This window comes from Hyaena hyaena, unplaced genomic scaffold (genome assembly GCF_003009895.1).
Source record: "Hyaena hyaena isolate Hyena2069 unplaced genomic scaffold, ASM300989v1 scaffold_475, whole genome shotgun sequence".
Taxonomy (NCBI): domain Eukaryota; kingdom Metazoa; phylum Chordata; class Mammalia; order Carnivora; family Hyaenidae; genus Hyaena; species Hyaena hyaena.
The window spans coordinates 520,151-539,883 of NW_024081109.1; the positions used below are offsets into that span (position 1 = coordinate 520,151).

Below are 19,733 nucleotides of genomic sequence, written 5' to 3' on the forward strand. Positions count from 1 at the left end.
AAAAAAAAAAAAAAAAAAAAAAAAAAAAAAATAAAGTCAGATTAACTAATACAGAAAACTATTCTAACTCTCAAAAGTTCTAATCTATTAAAAATGAGAAAACTATTCTGAATTATTCATGACTCTTGTTTAGGTCAAATGCATATAAAAATATGATGGCAAAATATAATATATAATAAAATATATATAATATATTTTCATAATTTTAATAATTCTGAGTCTACCATCAAAATCAATGGAAAAACAAAACCCCTGGGTTTTCCCAACCAACGAAAAATTCAAACCTGGAGCTCAGTCATAAAGGCAAGTGTAATCATTTTCATTAATTACTTGGATTAATTAATCCACACAGCGGTAAATACATCTGCAAGTAATACCATCTGCAGACCAGATTAATAAAACCTGGTTTGGTACAATTCCTTTCTTTATATTCATTATAGTGCTAACCCTTTCATTTTATTGAACTGATACATGTTTGAAAATAGTAGATCATAATACCCTAGTTAGAAATAAAGAGAAATAGGTGCTTGACAGTAGCTGCCTTCTAAGATACAAAAAGAAATGCCACTTTGATGCTACTTCCATGGAGTCCATAGCAAAATAGATGGATGGTGCTCATATTTTCAAACTTTACAGTGTAAATGCCTAACGTGAAGCAGCTCCTAATTATAAGACCTTAAACCTGAGAATACCACCATTTGGCGCTATCTGGATTCCATCCGGGTTGTGTTTTCCACTATAATTTATAAATGTCTTGGCTTTTTGGAAATAGATACAAATGCTGGATCCAATATTGTCTCTGTGTGAAACAGCCTTTGTTTTTCTGTTTAGGTACTGGATTTTTTTTTTCAAAAGTGGCATAAAATGAAAAAGAACCTTTTATTCTTTTCTTTATGATAAAGTTAAGTATTCCTAAAGGCATGTACATTTATAGATGAATATCAAAACATAGAAAGTTTATAAGCTATTGTTGAACTGCTGAATCTATACGTTATGGAAGACAAGAGACTAAGGGATTTTGAAAGAAATGATCAATTATGAAAATTTATGCTATTATTGTGACTAAAATGCATACAAACATAATGCCTGCAGAATATATGGCATTTAATTTGGAATAGGAACATGTGGTAATGTTTTAATAGGATAATTTTATTGGATATGACCTTTTAAATATTTCACAGCTTCTTATAAAAACTATGGATTCTTATGCACGCAATCACATTATAAAATAATTGTCATTTTCCCTTTTCTTTGCTCAGCACCCTACCCATAGGAGCCTGCAGAGGGCATATATACAGATGACCATCACTGAAAGAATTCCTAATTTTGTTGCACGAGCGTTTTGTATTAGAAAAATTTTTAAATCGTACCCAGTAAAAAAATGAGTCAGTAGCATTGGGAAGAATTTGTTTTTCTAAATTTCAAATATTATTTTAAAATAATAATTCTATCCTCTGGACATGTGAGAGATAATGTGGCATATATGTGTTGCATTTAGAAAATATATGGGTATAATGAAATTCCTTTAATGTACAGATGGAAGTTTATATTGATTTCAGTAAAGATCAGAACATAATGGTAACATGAATAACAGATAATAGCATCTGGCACTTTTAACATTTTAAGCCCTGAAATCTTTGGAGGACTGACAGTTGAATGCAACTGACAGCCCTAGTTATTTCTCCGCACTTTCCTTTCGAGATATTTTGAGTTTTTTCCAGATTCAGGATTTTTTTGTAGGGGGCATCTGGACAGGCTATTTCACTGAGAGAGACAGACAATATTTTCTGAAAATTACCACCAAAATTAAGCAACTGTTGTGCATATGAGCTAGATAACAATGAATTAGAAATAATCTCTGTTTCTGGTTGTGTGTGCGTGTGTGAGTGCCCCGTGTGGCAGGTCACGGGGAGGTTGTGGGGGTGGATATGGGAAGGACGAGGGTGTCAGATTGGAACTGACACCGATCAATATTTTCTTGCTGTCACCATTATCTGATGTGCTTTTCAATCTTTTCCTTCTCTTCATTTTCTCCCTCCTCCTCTTTCTTCATTTTAGGAAATCCCAGGCCCGTTTCTTAATTTCTATATGACCAAGGACCAACAACTTTACCTCCTTGAGCCTCAATTTCCTCCACAAAAACTTTGACAAGAATCCTGCTTTTCAAGATTGTTAGGATGATGAGACACTGTGTCTAAAGATCTCTCATCGTTATCCATACTGTGTTCCTCTGCTACTTTCAGAACAAGGACAATGAAGACAATCTATTTTTTCAAAATAGAAACTATCAAGTATCACAGGTTTCATTTATAAGATTCAGAACAGGGTGAAAAATACTATTTGCAGATTACCTTAGCACAGATGGAGGCACAAAAAACAAGGGCTGAGAAATTGCCTTAGGAAGTCATGTGCTTCAGAAACGTGTGTGTGTGTGTGTGTGTATGTGTGTGTCCCCATCAGCTATAGTTTCCCCAAGCAATGGATGGTCAAATAACTGTGACAATAAACATTAAGCTTAAAAAATACTGTGAACTCAAACCTAGGGCAAGCACTTTGACTCCGAGAACTCAGTTAGCGTCTTCAATGTCCTCTCTTACTATTCTTAGTGACCCTGAATTTCCACGTAGCTTCTGAATTCCAGATTTCAGAATGCTTAGGTTGTAAACTGTAGCAGTAAAAGTCTATATGGTCAGATCCAAAGTAAGTAAGCCATTCTGAAAAGAGCAGAAATCTCATCTAAACAAATCTGTTTTCCCCATGATTTTGCTGGGAAATAAAACACTCTCATAGATATATACACATTAGATAAGAACATACTCCAGTTGAATCTCTGGAGCCTCCAAGGTGAATCTAGATGGTTCTTGGAATTATGCAGAAAAATGAGATTGGAAATAAAGATAAAATATTTCTTATGAGACCTCATTTTCTGGCTGAGTGATAAGAGGTATAGCCAAAGAGGGTCTCTCGGGGATTAACTAGGCCCCCAAATGGGAGGACTGTCTCAGAATATGAGTGCAATGTTGACATTGCTGCTCAAGCCATAAATGATAACTGAGATCAAACAATACAAGAGACCTTAAATGAAAACAAGAACTCACCTGACACAAATTTGCTTCATTACTACTCAAGACTGAATTGGTATGTCTGACACTGGAGGAAAGAAGGTCTACATCCCACCCTGCACAGGACACAGAGATACCCCCAAACAAGGTGGGTTTTATCCTCATGGGATTCATCCAAAATTAGGGACATAGTTACACTTGCTTTGTAAACACTATCCTTCATGTGACCTAAGACTTTTACCGAACCCCCAACAACAGATCTAACTAGGATCAGGTTTCCTTTTGGTGGTGTAGAGTGGGGTGTGCCGTGGTCTGCTCAGCTCTGGGGCTAGCTGGGGATGAAGCAGTTTTGGGGAGTATGCCCATTCTCAGAGCTGGCTACTGGAGAGGGAGGGATCGAATCAACAATCTCGATCTCATTATGTTTGTGCTTCCCAACAACCCACCACTGCTTCCAGACTTCCAAGTCCTAAAAATAAACAGAAGTTAGGTGTAGCTTCTATTATTTTGCACAAGTCAGAAACGGCAGGGGGACTGTGGTGGAGGGAAGAGATGTAGGTTTGCTGATCTGTGGTCACCACATGAGGTAACCCAGCTTCTTTGCAGGTATTAGTTTTATATTGATCCGAGTCAAACATTATTTTTAGAAACGGTTTTTCTAAAATCGTGTGATGATCGATTAACTAAGACCATCCTTAAATACTTCAGGCAAGTTTTGTGAAGCCAAGCAGAATACAATGACGAAGACTAGTATGGCAGAATGTAAGCAGAAACCGCTGTTGGGTGAATTTCCCTCCCATTTCTCTGTGATGGAGGGTGGTGACACAGAGTCTACCTTGGATCCCAAGATATCCCCCAGGGACCCCGTACCTGACCACCCCAGGTAGGGTTGGCCTTCCTTTTCACTTCCTTGTTACTCCTGCTGTTCTATTTATCACTGTATCTGGTTACCTGACAGGGCTCCTACCAGACTGAGCACACATGTGGGAGAAGGTTGGCCTATCTGGGGTTGCATCCTCAGAACGTATGTTACCGCCTGGACACGGAGACGCCAGAGAAAGTGTGCTCAAGGAAGGAGGGAGGGAGGGAGTGAAGGGAGGAAGGAGGAGAGGAAAGAAGAAGGAAGGGGAGGGGAGAAAGGGATAAGGGAAGGAGAGAAAGAAGGAAGAAGACAGGGAGGAAGGACAGGAGGGAGGGAGGGAGGGGAATTGGAGAAACAACCCAATGTTGTGATCACTATGTCACATTTATACTTGTTTGTGCCGCCTTATGCTCTTAGATGTTAAAGCACATGCGAAAATCAAATTCGTATTTCCCCCCAAAGTTTCTGAACTTCAGAAAGCGGAAAAAAGTGATGCACATTCCAAAGACAGTAGCTATTTTAGTTCTTTTCATGGATCAACCAGCAAGTATCAACAAGTTTCCTGACAAACAGCAAAGCAAAATGAATCACTACTGTAACAAGGTTGCATTCGTAATGATATTGAGTCTACACTGTGGAGGTTTCTGGCCATGAATTCTTTTGGATGACATTACATCAGGGCTAATCAGACTAAGCCAGGTGGCTCAAACCATGGAGATGAAGGCCTGATGAATCCTGTCCAGTCACAACATCTGACTTTCAAGGGTGAAACTACTCCAAAGATAACCAAATGCACACATGCATCTCCTTGACTTTAGGATTGAGAGATTGTAGACACCCAACATTCATGATCCAAACACCTCAGCCAATGGCTCTGTATGTAGATATGCTAACACAGTTCCTTCATGAAACCAAGGAAATGAATTTGACACTTATCCCTGATTCTTACTTATCCCTGATTTGATTTCATCTTCTACCCTCTGGTTCAGAAAGAATGAGTAAGTTGGCATTTCAGTGCTGAGTTATATACACATGGCATCTTACAACCCTCTGTATTCTGAAGAGATGGATACCATGATCTCTCATGCAGTGCACACAATCGCAGCCCAACTGGGGATGACATTTATTATAGTGATGTCATTTTAGGTAAGTGACCGGGAAAGTTGGATACATGTCTCAATTTCTTAAATTAAATTTTAATATCACCACTTTACCGAAGTCTGAAACAAGGTACAGAATTAAGTATTAACTACACAGGACTACAAAAGATAATTAAGAAGGAAAAACCTAAGAACACTCTTCAGTCATGCTCTTACACTTAGTGATTGACATATTGGAACAATACCTCTTTTTCCTCCTCTGTCTTCCCATGGGTTTTGCTATAGTTGATAGGAGTGTCCCAGCCCTCTTGATCACAGAGAGCCTGATAGAAGGCTGCATTGACCAAAATGCTGCTCGTTTTGAATGGGGAAGAGGAAGGAGTTGGAATAGAGGTGTTAGAGGAAGTTAGGGGTGCAGCTTTGTCCAGGATTCGATTTTTTTTCAGGCTTAAGTCCAATGTGCCATTTTCATCCACTTCTATCTCGGGTCCCTGGTACACAATAGGAAACAGAAAAACATTTAAGCAGTTTGCAGTTATAGCCTAACCATGTGGGGCTTTTAAGGGATCATTTTAAATGCAAGCTTTTATGTAAGTGTATCTGATTTAAAATCTAGCATTCTGATTTGCTTTGGTTAATGTTCAATTCTTAGGCAGACTTTTAAGAGCAGCCCCATTAGCGGGCTTCGTGTTTCTGGGTTTAAACAAAGTACAGCCTGATATAAATAAGATGTTCCGGATGCTAAATGTATTGGCTAACCCGGTTTTATACATTTTTTTTGAAGTTTAGCTTTAAATCTCCTTTCCTGGCTTGCAGAATTATCACTCTCAATTCATCATTTATAGCATTAACACTTGAGTTTATAAAAAGGCACCACACTACTTCCCAGCTTGCCCCCCCCAACAGTATTAACCAAACACGAATATGTGCAGAAATACCCAGCTGCAAGAGAATTTTGCTTGAAATACTAGATTCATATGAACGTGACCTTTCATCCTGGGTTACTTGAGCCAGAAAAGCTTTGTTAAGGTGTGGGGGCGGGGGCGGGAGACAGATAGGATGAACGGATGTTGACTGGCGGAAGGGGGGTGTTAGCAGCCTGCCACCGTCAGAACTGCTTGGGAGTAAATCATACGGTGAAACTGCAGAATAAAGATGATTATTTTTTAGATAACTTAGTGTGAAACTTCAAACTCACTATACCTCACAGCATTTCTCTTTGGGAAAACTTTGGCTATGTTGTTGTTGTTGTTAAAGTTCAAATCCCCACAACTGCCTGGGTGCTTTGGATCATCCAAACGATACATGCCTAACTAAGGATGGCCTCTGTGCTGTCAGGAACTGTGGACACTGCCATCCAGTAACTCAGAATGCTGTAGAGAATGCATGTCTCTTTCCTAACTGGGTCAGATAAATACCTCTCCGGTTTTCGTTATCATCCACCAATTCACAATGAAATCTTGGACAATGTCTCCACTTCCCTCCCTCCTTTTGGCTGGCAAAGCAGGAGTCTCTTTGAATACGTTAGCAAGATCCCTAACGCATATGGTAGCCAGTTACTTCCCCGGGGGATTTATTTTAACTCCCCATTTACACTTTGCCTCCCCCTCCCCAGCAGTTGCCATTGAGGTGTGGGCCAAGGTAGCAGGGCTCCAAAGGCTCCCTGCTTGCACCTGATTAGAAAATAAAACCCCTCTTCTGTTCACTTGTTTTATGTGCAAAGTCCCTATTTTCCATCTCTCAACCTATGAGGTAGATATGTTTTATTCAATTTGTGGGAGGTAAATATACTTCTAATATGTTTGCACTAAGATGCTTTGGCCATATCTTTCTGTCCTTTTAGTAAATAGTTTAATCTCCTGGGATAGTTTTAAGCCCTGAATTTGACAGTGCAGCTTATCCGGGATAATAACTTAGTAACCACAACATCTTATGCCATCTGTATGATATCAAATACATTTTTATACCAGCATTAATAAACCTTAGTTACAAAAACCCAAGATATTAACCATCTCCGTGCCATGTGCTTTCTCTGGGATGTAACAATGTATTCTGCCGTGAACACATCAAAATAATTCTTGGCTTCCTCACTGATATGTAACTATAGCAATAAAACAGAGCTATAGTAATCAAGTTTAATGGCCAATGTAAAGTAAAATGCTAAATATTGTAGTTGCTGACATTTTTCATTAAAAAAAAAAAAAAACTTGGGTTAAGACTGCACAACCAACATTCACATAAAATTCCAGACCTCTGTGACAGATGGCTTAGGAAAAAGAAGCCATGTGACTGGGCTGCAGAGTTTTATAGTGCAAAACCCATAAATAGTGCAGATTCGATCTCCCTGAAAAAAATATCAACTATTCCAAGACAACACTAATATATATTTTAATTTTTACAGACAAAAATCTAAATAGTAAATAAAAAATCAGAGATTCTCAGAGTTGTTACGATTCTACATCTTGAGTAATAATGAGCTGATTGGGGGGAAAATCACTCCTAATGTTTAAAAGAGCCACTCTTGTACATCCCGCGCCCCAGCCGGCTGCTCTGAGCACCTGATTTGATAGGGAGAAAGCACGTTTGGGCATCAGGGTACAGATGGGCTTTAAGTGAGCGCACAGATGCATTCAACAATTACACACAGTACCAGAGAAGGGTCCCTTTCTGCCCATCGATGGGTGGATCGCACGTTTACTGCATGGATTTTTATTCAGAGCCGTATCAATAGGCATTACTCCTCTCTGCCTGAGCCTCCAAATGGAAGCAAAAAATGGAGCGGGTGGTGGGAGGGGCCTCAACGTGGACCCCCCCCAACCTTCTCCTATGCTGATTTCTCAAAGCACCACTCCAGATCCTTATTGTAATCATATAAATTTAAAGTTCTTCTGAGGGTGGAAAGAGGTCTAATACTATCCATGCACTTTCCAACTTAGGAGCGCCATTAAGGACCCTTACTTTCAGCCACTTTTGAGATACAGGTGCCACGTAGGATGTATTTATTAATTAAATTATTGAGAACCAATATGTTCAAGTTTCTATATTTGGGGGAAAGAAAATTGAAAAACATGTTGCTCTTGCCATCAAGAGGCATGTGTTATGCATAGAGGAGATTGTCAGTGAAAGGTAATTTAATAAATATAAATTATTATTCAACTGAAAGTTGAAATAATTATTCGTTAAAATCTTTACTGGTGTTATAAAATAAGAGGTGATTCAGATGTCCACCAACAGAGAATGATTCATGAAATTATACTATATCTACTTAAGGGCACATTATGCAACTAATAAAATGATAATTATGAGGCTTCTGCAACCAGGAAAAGATATCTATCACGGAAAGCAGGAAACGACCCCGCATCCATACTATGCTTACAACCGGGGAAAGGGGTCGACATTTGTTGCCTGAAGAACAAAAGGCAAAACACAGGAATTACTGTACTTGGATTTAGAAGGTAATCTTAAAGCAAGCCTCCAATATTTTCCAGGCAAATGACAGAGTTATGTGGTTTTAACGGTAAAAAAAAAGTATACAAAGATGGCGACAAAGTAATAGCAGAAAGACAATTCTATCATAAATATTCTAGTTGTGAAAGTGATTAACTCTCAAAACATAGATTTACCAAGACAGCATTGTTTTCCTTATTCAACAAGTTTTTCATGAACACAAGATAGGCTATCTTTCCTTTTTTGACTTGGCTACCAGGAAGTGCAAAAACTGAGTATCCCTCCGCTTAGGTGTCTGCAGTAATTAGCCCCTGGCTTTCATCTTCCGGCTCGTGTTGTTCCATGTTTGCTGCCAGGTTCTGTGTTTGCAGAGGATCTTTTCTGTACTGGAAGCTATCTGAAAGCTATCTGATGCTGTCAATACAGGCAGCGTATTAACAATAAAAAATGAAATTAAAGTATCTTATTCTTACTAAATAATACTTGAGTATCAAAACTATTAAGTTCAGAGCATCAACTTATGAAGTGTGCTCAGTATAAACAAAATGATGGGATTCAGGGGAGAAATCAGTGTCTGATATAAGGTATGAAATGAAAATTACATTTCTCATCATGTCCCAAAAGTCATTGTCGAAACTTGCAATCAAAGTTAGTGAAAAGTCTTAAGTTGGCCAGCAGTCCACATAACATGTAATGATAAGATCTTTAAGAGTGTAAGAAGTTGGACTGGTATGAATTGAAATTTTAGTTCCAACAGTTAACAGCTGTGCCACTCAGAAAAAAATTATTGAATGTCTCCATGCCACTATTTCTTCATTTCTTCATCTGCTAAATGGCATGATATCTTTACAGAGTTTCTAGTAGGATTAAAAAAGAATTAACATAGGCAATGTGCTTATTTACAGTGCCTGGCACATAGTAGGTGTTCAATACATGACAACTAACAATAATAACAATTTGATTGGGGTTTCGATGCTGAAAGAGACATCCCACTGCTACTGCACTCAGGGGCAAGGAGAGAATTATTGAATATACACACACATACCAGTTGGCTCCTTGCGATCGCTGACCCAAATCTCTTAAAACATTTCACTCAAAATATATGATACAATCCAACACGATACTCAAGTTACTGAAAAAGGCTGCTTTTGGATTCCAAGCCTCCCAGGAGCCATCAGGCTATTTCGGATACCCGGCAGCAAGAATGGTGAAGTGTTATCATGTTGTTTCTCGGCCTTATTCAAGCACAAAACAGACTTTGAACTTTAAGCATTTCAAGCAAGTGTCAGTTTTTTGTTTTCTTTTAAGGCACCCTGTGCATATGCCACTTTGTCTAAACAGGTGGGGAAAACACCAAAACAAACAACAGAATGCTTGGCAGGCAGAAGTGATCGGGATAAAGATAGACGGCGGGCATGCTCCTACCTCTGCTGCTGAGGATAGGAGGAAGGAAGGCAGCGGGGGGGGGGGGGGGGGGGGGGGGGGGGGGGGGGGGGCCTCCAACAGTGCCACACGTGCTCTCAGGGGCCAGAGGAAAGCGCTCAGCAAACGGCAAGCCCGGCATGGCCACTTTGTGTCTGCTGCCCATTTCTACCGGATGCCGTGCTCATCACAGCGGCAACGGCTCCCCGACAAAAGAGGGAGCGTTTGAGGTTGTGGCCCATGAACGTTTGGCAAATTCCTATTAATTCCAATTTAAAATGAAGGACATTACACCAATCTGGGAACCAGTGAAAGCACTGGCATCAAGAGAGGGTTCACACACTTCAGACAAAATTACCCTGAACCATTACGATATCCACTGATATTGATGTTACTAATTTTTTCTTCTGACTTGATTCGAAGAGATACTTGAAACAATGTATGCGCGATTTGGGCGGTGTAGACGTGTGCTGCACGTGCTCGATTGTACTTGAACAAATACATAATTCTTCTTAAGATCTGCTTTCAGGTCACAACGGACTCATTCGGGCAGCGATGGGCGGTGTTAACACTGACTTTTCTCAGCACGGTGTGGGGAAGGGTCCCTGAAGGACTGGCTCTTGGTGTTGGTTAGACCTCAGCTTGAGACTGCGAAATTTCAGAAGAACAATGTAGAGTATCCACATTATCCTTCCTTGTTTTTAGACTACGTAGGAACTCATAGTTCTCTTGCTTCTCTCAAGTTGGTCTCTGCTCCCATTGTTTTCCAAGAGAATAGGGATTTTGCACAAAATCATCAGCTCCGACCTCCCACTAAATGTGGAGTCAGTTCTGAGCTTCCACATAGGACAACGAAAATCTGTCTTCGCCTCAACAAGTGGATATGAAGGCAGTTTCAAGGTTACTGTCCTTTGGCTTCATTTTAAAAAGGTCGTGGCCACATGTGACGGCATGATCTATAATTTGTTCTTCAATCGGGCCCTTTAAGCAAACTCAGAGAAGCTCATTCCATCACGGAAATGACAAGTCTGCCCTCAGCCAAGTTCTGATAAAAAGCACTCTTGCCTCCCCTGAACATTAGAAATGTCATCTCTGGACCCTAGCTCTCCACCTAGAACAACGACTTTTCTCTTTCTGCCATGCCCATAAGCTTCCTGAAAGCAGGGTCTGGGACAGGATTGAATGTGTGGCTTGGGCGGGTGAACCCTCAGAGACCATTTGGTGGGTACAGATAAGAGCCCATCTGCCAGAGTATCTCTCTAACACATCAAAAAATGCTTCTTCACTTGGCTATGAAAGTGGAGTAGGGCAAATCTGTACATCTCTACATCCTTCCTTTTAAACAAGGAGCTCAAGACACCTATGGGTTTTGGCTAGCAGAAATAAGCATGGTAGCCACCATGGAGGAAAAAATCAAATCATAGTGGATAGAGAATCAGGCTAGCATTCAACATGGAGGGGAGGCTAGTTTATATATCGTTAATCCTAGATTAAGTAAAGGGCACAGAACAAAGTGCAACACTGAATGGAAGTAGCCTACACAAGGCTCTCTTTGATCAGAGGCCATTTTGCGGGGTTAATTACTTTGGCTTTTCCTTAGTTTTTGCTACAATCATTATTTGTGTGTGTGTGTGTGTGTGTGTGTGTGTGTGTGTGTGTGTGTGCGTGTGTGAGTGATTTCAGGAATTTACGAGGTTCTCTTTTATATTTGGAGCATAGGGTCCAGCTAGGACAGAGTTCTGCAAATCGTTACCACTGTGTGCAAATGTGTGTCTGGGGGAGGGATTCGCCCAGGGACCCTGGAGAGAGGATGGATTTATCCTGTTCTAACCACTGCTGTAGGAAAATGGCTTTCTAAACTGCTAGTGTAGTAAATTCGTCTCTGTGTCTCTTCCATCCTCATCATCACATCAGTGGGTTGGCTTCTGGGGGGAGGACTTGGGGCACACACTATGGTTCTCGTCAGCCCCGGGCAGGAGCATCCGCTCCACAGAAGAACCTGGCACACACTGTGCTCCCGACAGTGGCGTAAGAATAGACGCAGAAGTCACTTATTTGGGTTTTTGGAATGTGCCAATTTTTAACAGTCACGCTTCTGAGCAGAAAGTATTCAAGAAAAGAACAAAACACATATCTTGATAAGGAAAAATGCCCTCAAATTTTGGTCATCTTTGTTTGCTTCTCTATTTGGCTCTAGCAACGAAGAGAACATGAAAGGCAGAATTCTGAAAAACAGAAAAATATCTACACGTGCAGAAGAAAAGCCTTCATTCTACAACCCTTTGCTCAAGTAACTTAGGTAGCATTGATCATTATAATATTGGTGCTTTTATTCTCAAAGGGCAGCCTTAACAAACATAATATAAAGCCCAAGACAGAAGATATTTCAGTCTTTCTCCAACTAGCTGCGTATGAGAACATCCCTCTAAAAAGGAGAAATTTACCCAGGTTTTAAAAAAATGAATAAAAATCAACTAAAGTGGCCCTGCAAAGCAGCCTAAATCATTCACTTGTGTAAATAATTTCTGACCTGAATTCTGTTGAATTTGGATAGTGTGTTATTTTCTTTCTAGTTTTCAGAGGATGCGTTTTTCTTTGTTTAAGAACCTCATTTGTTTAAAAATTGTTTTTGAGTGGTTTTTGGCCACCAACTCTTCCTGGGGTTTACTTGGCTCAGATTTGTCCAGAAGCTAATTCTGATTCTTCTGTCAAATGCTCTATGGCACCGCGTTCCCTCCTCTCCTGAATGCCTGGCAAGCATAGGTGAGCAGCTGACCACACCAGGCATGGGGCCGTGCTTGCAGGGAAGAAGAGAGCTATCCACTCTAATCGCCCGAGTTTCGGGGTTACAGTTTCACCCAGGAGATTCCCCACTTAAAGCAAGGGTAAACTCTCTTCTCCAGGCAAGCCCGGGCACTTTATTTCAGCTGGTCTCAGCCATCTAAGTAGGAAAAGCACTCCTTTTAACTGAACCGTTTGCAGAGAGAACAGTTACACCCTCCTGCTGACTGCCCAACAGCAGCTCTGACACTCCCTATGGGGCTACTCGTAGCAGGAGAAACCCCTCCTCTTCAAAAGGCGAGACCTGGAGGATCTTTGTTTTTGGTTGTCATCAAGGTATCCTAAACCTGGATGTCTACTTCTCATTGTTAGAGAGGAGAGATTAGAAGAGAAAGATGATTAATTTCATCGCTTCAGAAATGTGGCACCTTAGGAAAGTTCACAGAATTTGATTTTGGATTTGAATGCCCTGAGTGCTCAAGTGCCCCTGCACTCCTGCCTCCCAAACCATCTCTTGTTCATTTAATGTATCCAGGTTTTACGATGCGTCCTTTGAGAATACCATAGCAACAGCATTACACAGTAGTAATGTGTACAATAACAAAATCGCACCAGTCAATTTCGCAACTGTTTCACCAGTCACTGTGTCCTCAGACATTCCCTACCATCTTTGACAGCAAAAGAGCTTCCACTGTTCACACTGATCTTAATGGCCAGCCTCTTTATTGGGTGCCCAAGTCCCAAACACAAAGGTAGGTTTGAAATCTACTCATCTCCATAACTCATGTCTGCCCAGACCCTGGGATACCACCATCAAGAACAACACTCATCCCCATCAGTGCTCCTTCCCGTCTCTTCCTAAGATGAGGAAGGGATGTGCTTTAGGGGTAGGGGAGCCGCGTGGTAGTGACTGTGGTTAGGAGCATGAAAGGCAGTTTATTCTCACGGTTCAGTCACTGGCCCACCCTCCGGGCTCTTGGACTGGCCTACCTTGGCATGCAGACTCTGTGGTTTGTTGGAGAGGATGTCTGCAGCTTCCCTGCAGCGGGTGGAGAGGTTCAGGATCGCAGCAGCTGCTGCTATGTGGGTGTCTTCACTACATTGACCGTAGCTGTAAGAGCTGGCGCGGCCAGGGCTCTGTGTGTGGGCGCCTGCACTAGGCAGTCGATTCGGAAATTTCCCTGGATTTGAAAAATGCTTTGCTGTTGAAGAGAGATTTGATTAGCAATTGCGTGCATGTGGTTTTCGTCATTAAACAGACTTGTTTTACAGATATAACTTCTTGCATTGAAACAGGTTAAGAATAAATTTTAAAAAAAAAAACACACACAATCCATTGTCCGCTGTACATTAAACAAAGGTTATTCAGGTCGGTTCTCACAGAGGTTCACAGATCAAATGCTGTGATTGCTGGGGAAGAATGGCTACTCTCTTAACATTTTTCGTATTTATACTTCTGATGGTAAAAGCTCTGTAACTAATGTGATGGGGCAGATGCACTGGAAGGATTGGTGGTGAGAATTGCAGATTAACAACCACATTCGCAAAACCCATCAGAGACTATAGAAGCTTAAGACTCATGCATCTAGAAACCGTGTATGTGTTGAGGACCGGGAATTCCTGTAGAGACAAAGATGTACCCTTTGAACATTTGTTTTCATAGTAACAATTTATATTTAGACATAGCACTGCATTTTTATTATTTGGTATTCAGGTTTGTTTTGTGCTTCAACCAGGAGAAGTTGTTCTTCACGTCCAACTAGATGGAACTAAATGCACAGCAGAGTCTTTAATGAGCTGGCATTCTGCATGTTTAGGTAGAGCATAAGCAGAGGACAGAGAACATGTTCTCAGGGTGAGCAGAAAGGCAATTTAGTTATCAAGGTTGAGATTCCGTTTTATGTTTCTGCTGTGCCACAAAGGGATTGCTGAGAGAGGAAATTAACCATATTTCTCTTCACTCCGGGTGTCTGTAAACATCACCCAAAGTCACGGGAGAAACTCCTGAGATTTCAGGGGGATAACAGGAAAGCATTTCGTTATTTATTGTGTCACAAAGATTGCTTATTCTAAATATTTGATCGCGATTTTTCATGAAGTAATTTCAAGCATTGCCAAATCTTATTCCTATAGTTATAAAAATATAGAAATGTCACTGAATGGCTTGCCATTTTAAGCCAATATCTGTGTTTCGATGAGTATATAGAATGCTGAATTCAAGATATATGTGTATGTGTGTGCATGTGTGCATGTTTTGCATTTTTATAATAGAAGACATTGTGTGTGTATAAATTTCTTCCTGAATCTAACAGGTTGTCAGTGTTATTTAGGTCGGCTGGGCCTATCGTGGGTAAGAATAGATAAAGTCTCTTTTGGAGTATTATGTACTTGCTTTCGATGGGCCAATGCCTTTAGAGTCTGTGTATCACTGCTAGGTTTTCTGTAACATTCCAGTTCTTTGAAAAATGTGGCCAATGTCACAGAGCGAAGCACACAGTATATTTCCTAAGAGCCCTCAGCTTAGCTCACTAGGCAGGAGAGCAAAGGAATTCCATGGATGTGTATGCTGTGAATAACCCATGGTCTGTGGAGAACTGAAATTGGGGAATTAGTTCACTTCTCCCCTTATGGCTGGTATCATGACACAGAAATCATGTCTGGGTTTCTCCCAAGGCTCAATTCTCTTACCTTTTCATTAGAATATTCAGACTCTAAAACCCTTGAAGAAATGTGTTAGTAAAAACACCAAGTTGTATATATCATAGCATCTTTGCACTCTAATCTTCTACAGGGATGTGATACCATTAGAGTATTAACATGTTTTAAATGACTCTATGTTAATTCTTAAGTATGTGGATAAACAGCTCCATCATCACTGTATTGCCCTCTGATAAAATCCTGATTTCTGAACTGGCAGTTTCTTAGACTTTTCACTTTTTCTCTCACTTTCGGACTAGATGCTCTTGCAGATTTAAATACCATTTTAAGTAGTATTTCAATGCTTTGTGTATTATCTTTTCATAATTTCAGGATGAATCAAAATGGTGATGACTATTACAGTTTTAGTATATTAATCCCAATCCCACCTAAATGTGAATTAAATATTTCTTTAGAATTACTGTGTTTCGATTCAACAATGGCACAATATTCGTAGAATAATTACTTCATTAACTATTCACCATATTCAGTGTAACTTCATGTAAAATCAGAACACTGATCAATGCACTATTGTTTTCCTTATATTATTTCACTCTACCATGTATTTTCTCTCCTCCCTGCAGTAAATAGCATTTGAGTACCCCCCCAACCCCTAAACACACTTAGACAAGGTGCAGTTTTTGGAAAAAGAATTAGAATTTGAAGCTTACATTCAGGAAATGGTGGCGTTTTTCGTCCTTGACCTGTTTGTATGAGAGGGCGTTTGCCAAAAACCTGGGCGTCGAAACTGGCATAATCGAATGGTACTTTTCCAAACTTTTCTTGTTCTCTTGACACCGTAGCTCTGGGGGAGGTGATGGCTTGTGATCGGAAATTAAATTCAATTTGTTTCACCAAACTCGTCCTGAAGAAAAAGGGGGAGAGTTCAAAAGAAATATTATGAAACTCTTGGTGAGCATATTAGCATCAGAATTTAAAGCAGATCAAATGTGTCATGCCTGTCGGTACCCACAGAGACAGTGTAGTGTGGCAAAGAGCCGTGGACACAGCAGGATAAAGCAGAGTGCTCTGTGCCAGGAACAAGAGATGGGAGGCATTAAGGACCCTGGGGGGCAAGGGCGAGGCTGCATGTTGTGGGTCCGAGTCCCTAGGGGTAAAAAAGGAATGTGCAATTACGCATTCATCTCATGCGGATGCAATGAGCTATGAGCTATTTAATGACTGTTAGCGCTTTGAGCTCCACAAAGGAAAGTGCCATATAACTATCATTAGGGCACTGACAAGGTGTGCACATTCTGCTTGTTAGGACTGTTAATCAGATTGGCAGTGAAAAGTCACGATTGTAGCTGGTGTTGAGATGGCATTATAGTCAGTTTGAAGAAGCAAGGCTGAGCCCTGCTCTCCGTCAGCAGAGCTGACAGGAGCCTGACATAGGCACCAGAAACTTGACTTCTGCACTATGAGTTTCTCAGGTTTTTCAGTTTTTTCCCTTTCGTCTGAATTTTTTTGTTAATGTAAATAATTCTTTAAGTAGTATTTCAATATTTTACCTACTAAACTGCCATCATGTCAATATGAATCACAATTATCATAGCTATCACATTTTTCAATAGAATCATCTTAATCCAAGTTAAATCTGAATTATTTCCTTAGAACTACTCTATTTGGATTAAACAAGGGCATCATATTTGTGTAACCAAGAAAAATGCAAATCTGGTCTAATGGGAAAAGAACATGAACAAGCATACCCCTCAGATTTTAGAAACACCAAAAATACATAAGTGTTCTTTTGTTTTCCACCAAAACGTGCCTGGCTCATCTGAATGCCAAAGTCTCAAAGATATTTCTTAGATTAGGTAAAATACATTTTAGCTGCTACATAAAAATATTTGAGTAGTTAGTTGATCTTATTATTGTATATATAACTAGGTTTCTATCCCTAATATATCAGCATTCTAGTCTAAAACAACATTTACTTTTTCCAGAAGTTAGCAAACTAAAAGTTCATGCTATTTCTGTATTTGATAAATAGCCTGCTTATGGAGAAACTAGAGAATATGGTCATATTACCCAAGAACTTTGTTGTAAGGTTTTCTTAAATCTTTTTTTGAATGTTTATTTATTTATTTTTGAAAGAGAGAGAGAGAGAGAAGGAGGGAGAGAAAGAGAGAGATAAAGAGCAGGGGAGGAACAGAGAGAGAGGGAGACACAGAATCTGAAGCAGGCTCCAGGCTCTGAGCTGTCAGCACAGAGCCCAATGCGGGACATGAACTCACGAACTGTGAGATCATGACCTGAGCTGCAGTCAGAAGCTTAACTAACTGAGCCACCTAGGCGCCCCTTTGTTGTAAGATTTTTAATTGCTAGTTGTTCAGTAATTCATGATCTTTACTTAACATAAAGTAAAGTAGTAACATATGTTCTCTACTCATGTGACTCTTCTAATTAAATCTATAACAGCAAATATTAAGGGAAGCCATATCTTGAAAATACTCCTAATAACTATTTTGCATTTCAGTGCCTCAGGAAAACAATGAAAACCTGGTCATCTATTTCAGCCCTGAAATCACTTTCCCTACATATATGATTTTTATACTAATAATCATATAACTTCACATGTGTCATCACACAGAGTTTATTCCTAAGGTATATGTAAGGTTTCCAACCTCCTGGGGATTGTGAGGTACCAGGAGCAAATAGGAGAGATTTCGTTAATAGTTATCAACCCATGGATTGAATTTTTGTTTTAAAGGAACTCTATGAATAGCTGGGGCAGAAGAATGAATGTACAACGCCACATATTTTGGATGGGTATGAGTGATTTTTGAAGGCATTTTCTGTCAGCAGAAAGGTTAATCAATCAATCAATCATCGCGGGAGTGCTTACCTGACTAGTGGGGGATGGGTTGCATTTAGAGACAGAGAATTTTTATTAATACATTTTATAAACTTTATTTCTTGTTCTTATGCTGATTTATTTTGAGGAGGGAAAGAGAGCCAGTGAGTGCATGCACCAGAGCAGGGGAAGGGCAACGGGAGAGAAAGAGAATCCCAAGCAGGCTCCACACTATCAGGCTAGCCGTGCAGAGCCAGACGCAGGGCCTGATCAAATGAATTGTGAGATCGTGACTTGTGCCCAAATCAAGAGTACGATGCTTAAGTGAGCCACCCAGGAGCCCCTACTTTATTTCTTTTAGATTCACTCACATTATGTCTCCTTGACATGCAGGTTAATTTCATGCTGAACTTCTGGACAGTCTGGCAGTTCATGTAAGTGAGACTATGATTCACGGGGCCAGCCCCTCAGATACCGGTAGTTGTGAACTAGGGTCAGGCCATAGTGAACTGGGACACAAAGGGACAGGGGCCCCGCTGTGTGGGAGCATGGCATGGACAGGCTACCAGAACACCATGGGAGACTCGTACCTGTGAACCTGGTCAGGACACTGCCCGGTTTTGGGGGAATCGAGCTGACTTTTGTCCTGGGACATTGCCAATTTTTCAGCTGCAGCAATCGGACAACCAGAAAGACTGTTTTTAAAAAAAAAAAAGGAGGATTTGAGTTAAAAAGGTAAAGTCATTTGCTCTGAACTCACAGCATGCTTGGCATACATTACATGTTAAGTCATATTCATAGTTAGCAACTTTCTCATCCTAACAGATCCCGAAAGGGTTTTGCAGATTACTGTGGCGTCATTTGCCCCTCCCCCCAGTCACAGCCCAGAAGCGATGAATAACAAACTCATTTTTAAAATCAGAAAGTTTTGTCAAGGAGAAAAATCGAAATTCTCCTGAAACTCTGTAACATTTTATGAAGGATGCACTTACTCCAATTGCAATGTGCCTAGCTATAGATGCGAGCATGATAATTCCATGATTTATCTTAAGATCTTTAGAAAAATGTTAGGGACTTAATTTAAAATCAGTTCACACTTAAGGTACAGAATATGAAGTTTTCTGGCAACATGCTTATGAGTCCAATGGTATCTCACGATCACATAATCGATACATAGTTTGAAGTACACATAAAACAATAAGCATTTCCACCAAAAAACATTTACATATACACAATACATTTGTATATAAAGGCACACATGAGTGAGTTGGAATCTCAGTGTAATGAATCTGGAATCTCCGTGAGATGAACTGATGTTTACCTTCATCCTGGTTTATAGTGAGAACCACAGGATATTGAAGCCCTTTTGGTACCTTTTTTAAAAATTAATTAATTTATTTTGAGAGCAATAGAGAGCCAGGGAGGGGTAGAAACAGAGAGAGAGAATCCCAAGCAGGCTCTGCATTGTCAGTGTAGCCCAATGCCAGACTTGAACTCACGAACCATAATATCATGACCTGAGCTGAAACCAAGAGCTGGATGCTTAACCAACTGAGCCACCCAGG

The 19,733-nt window shown here is 40.2% G+C and overlaps 1 protein-coding gene across 1 annotated transcript in view; it reads right to left on the reverse strand.

Annotated features, from left to right (window-relative positions):
• Window positions 1-19,733, reverse strand: part of ST18 (ST18 C2H2C-type zinc finger transcription factor) — a 145,975-nt gene that overhangs the window by 28,166 nt on the left and 98,076 nt on the right. The window contains exons 13-16 of the mRNA XM_039254270.1: window positions 18,759-18,863; window positions 16,043-16,236; window positions 13,665-13,876; window positions 5,270-5,515 (exon numbers count right to left, since the gene is read on the reverse strand). Coding sequence (XP_039110201.1) covers window positions 5,270-5,515; window positions 13,665-13,876; window positions 16,043-16,236; window positions 18,759-18,863 — 757 coding nt within the window. The remainder of the gene's footprint in view (window positions 1-5,269; window positions 5,516-13,664; window positions 13,877-16,042; window positions 16,237-18,758; window positions 18,864-19,733) is intronic.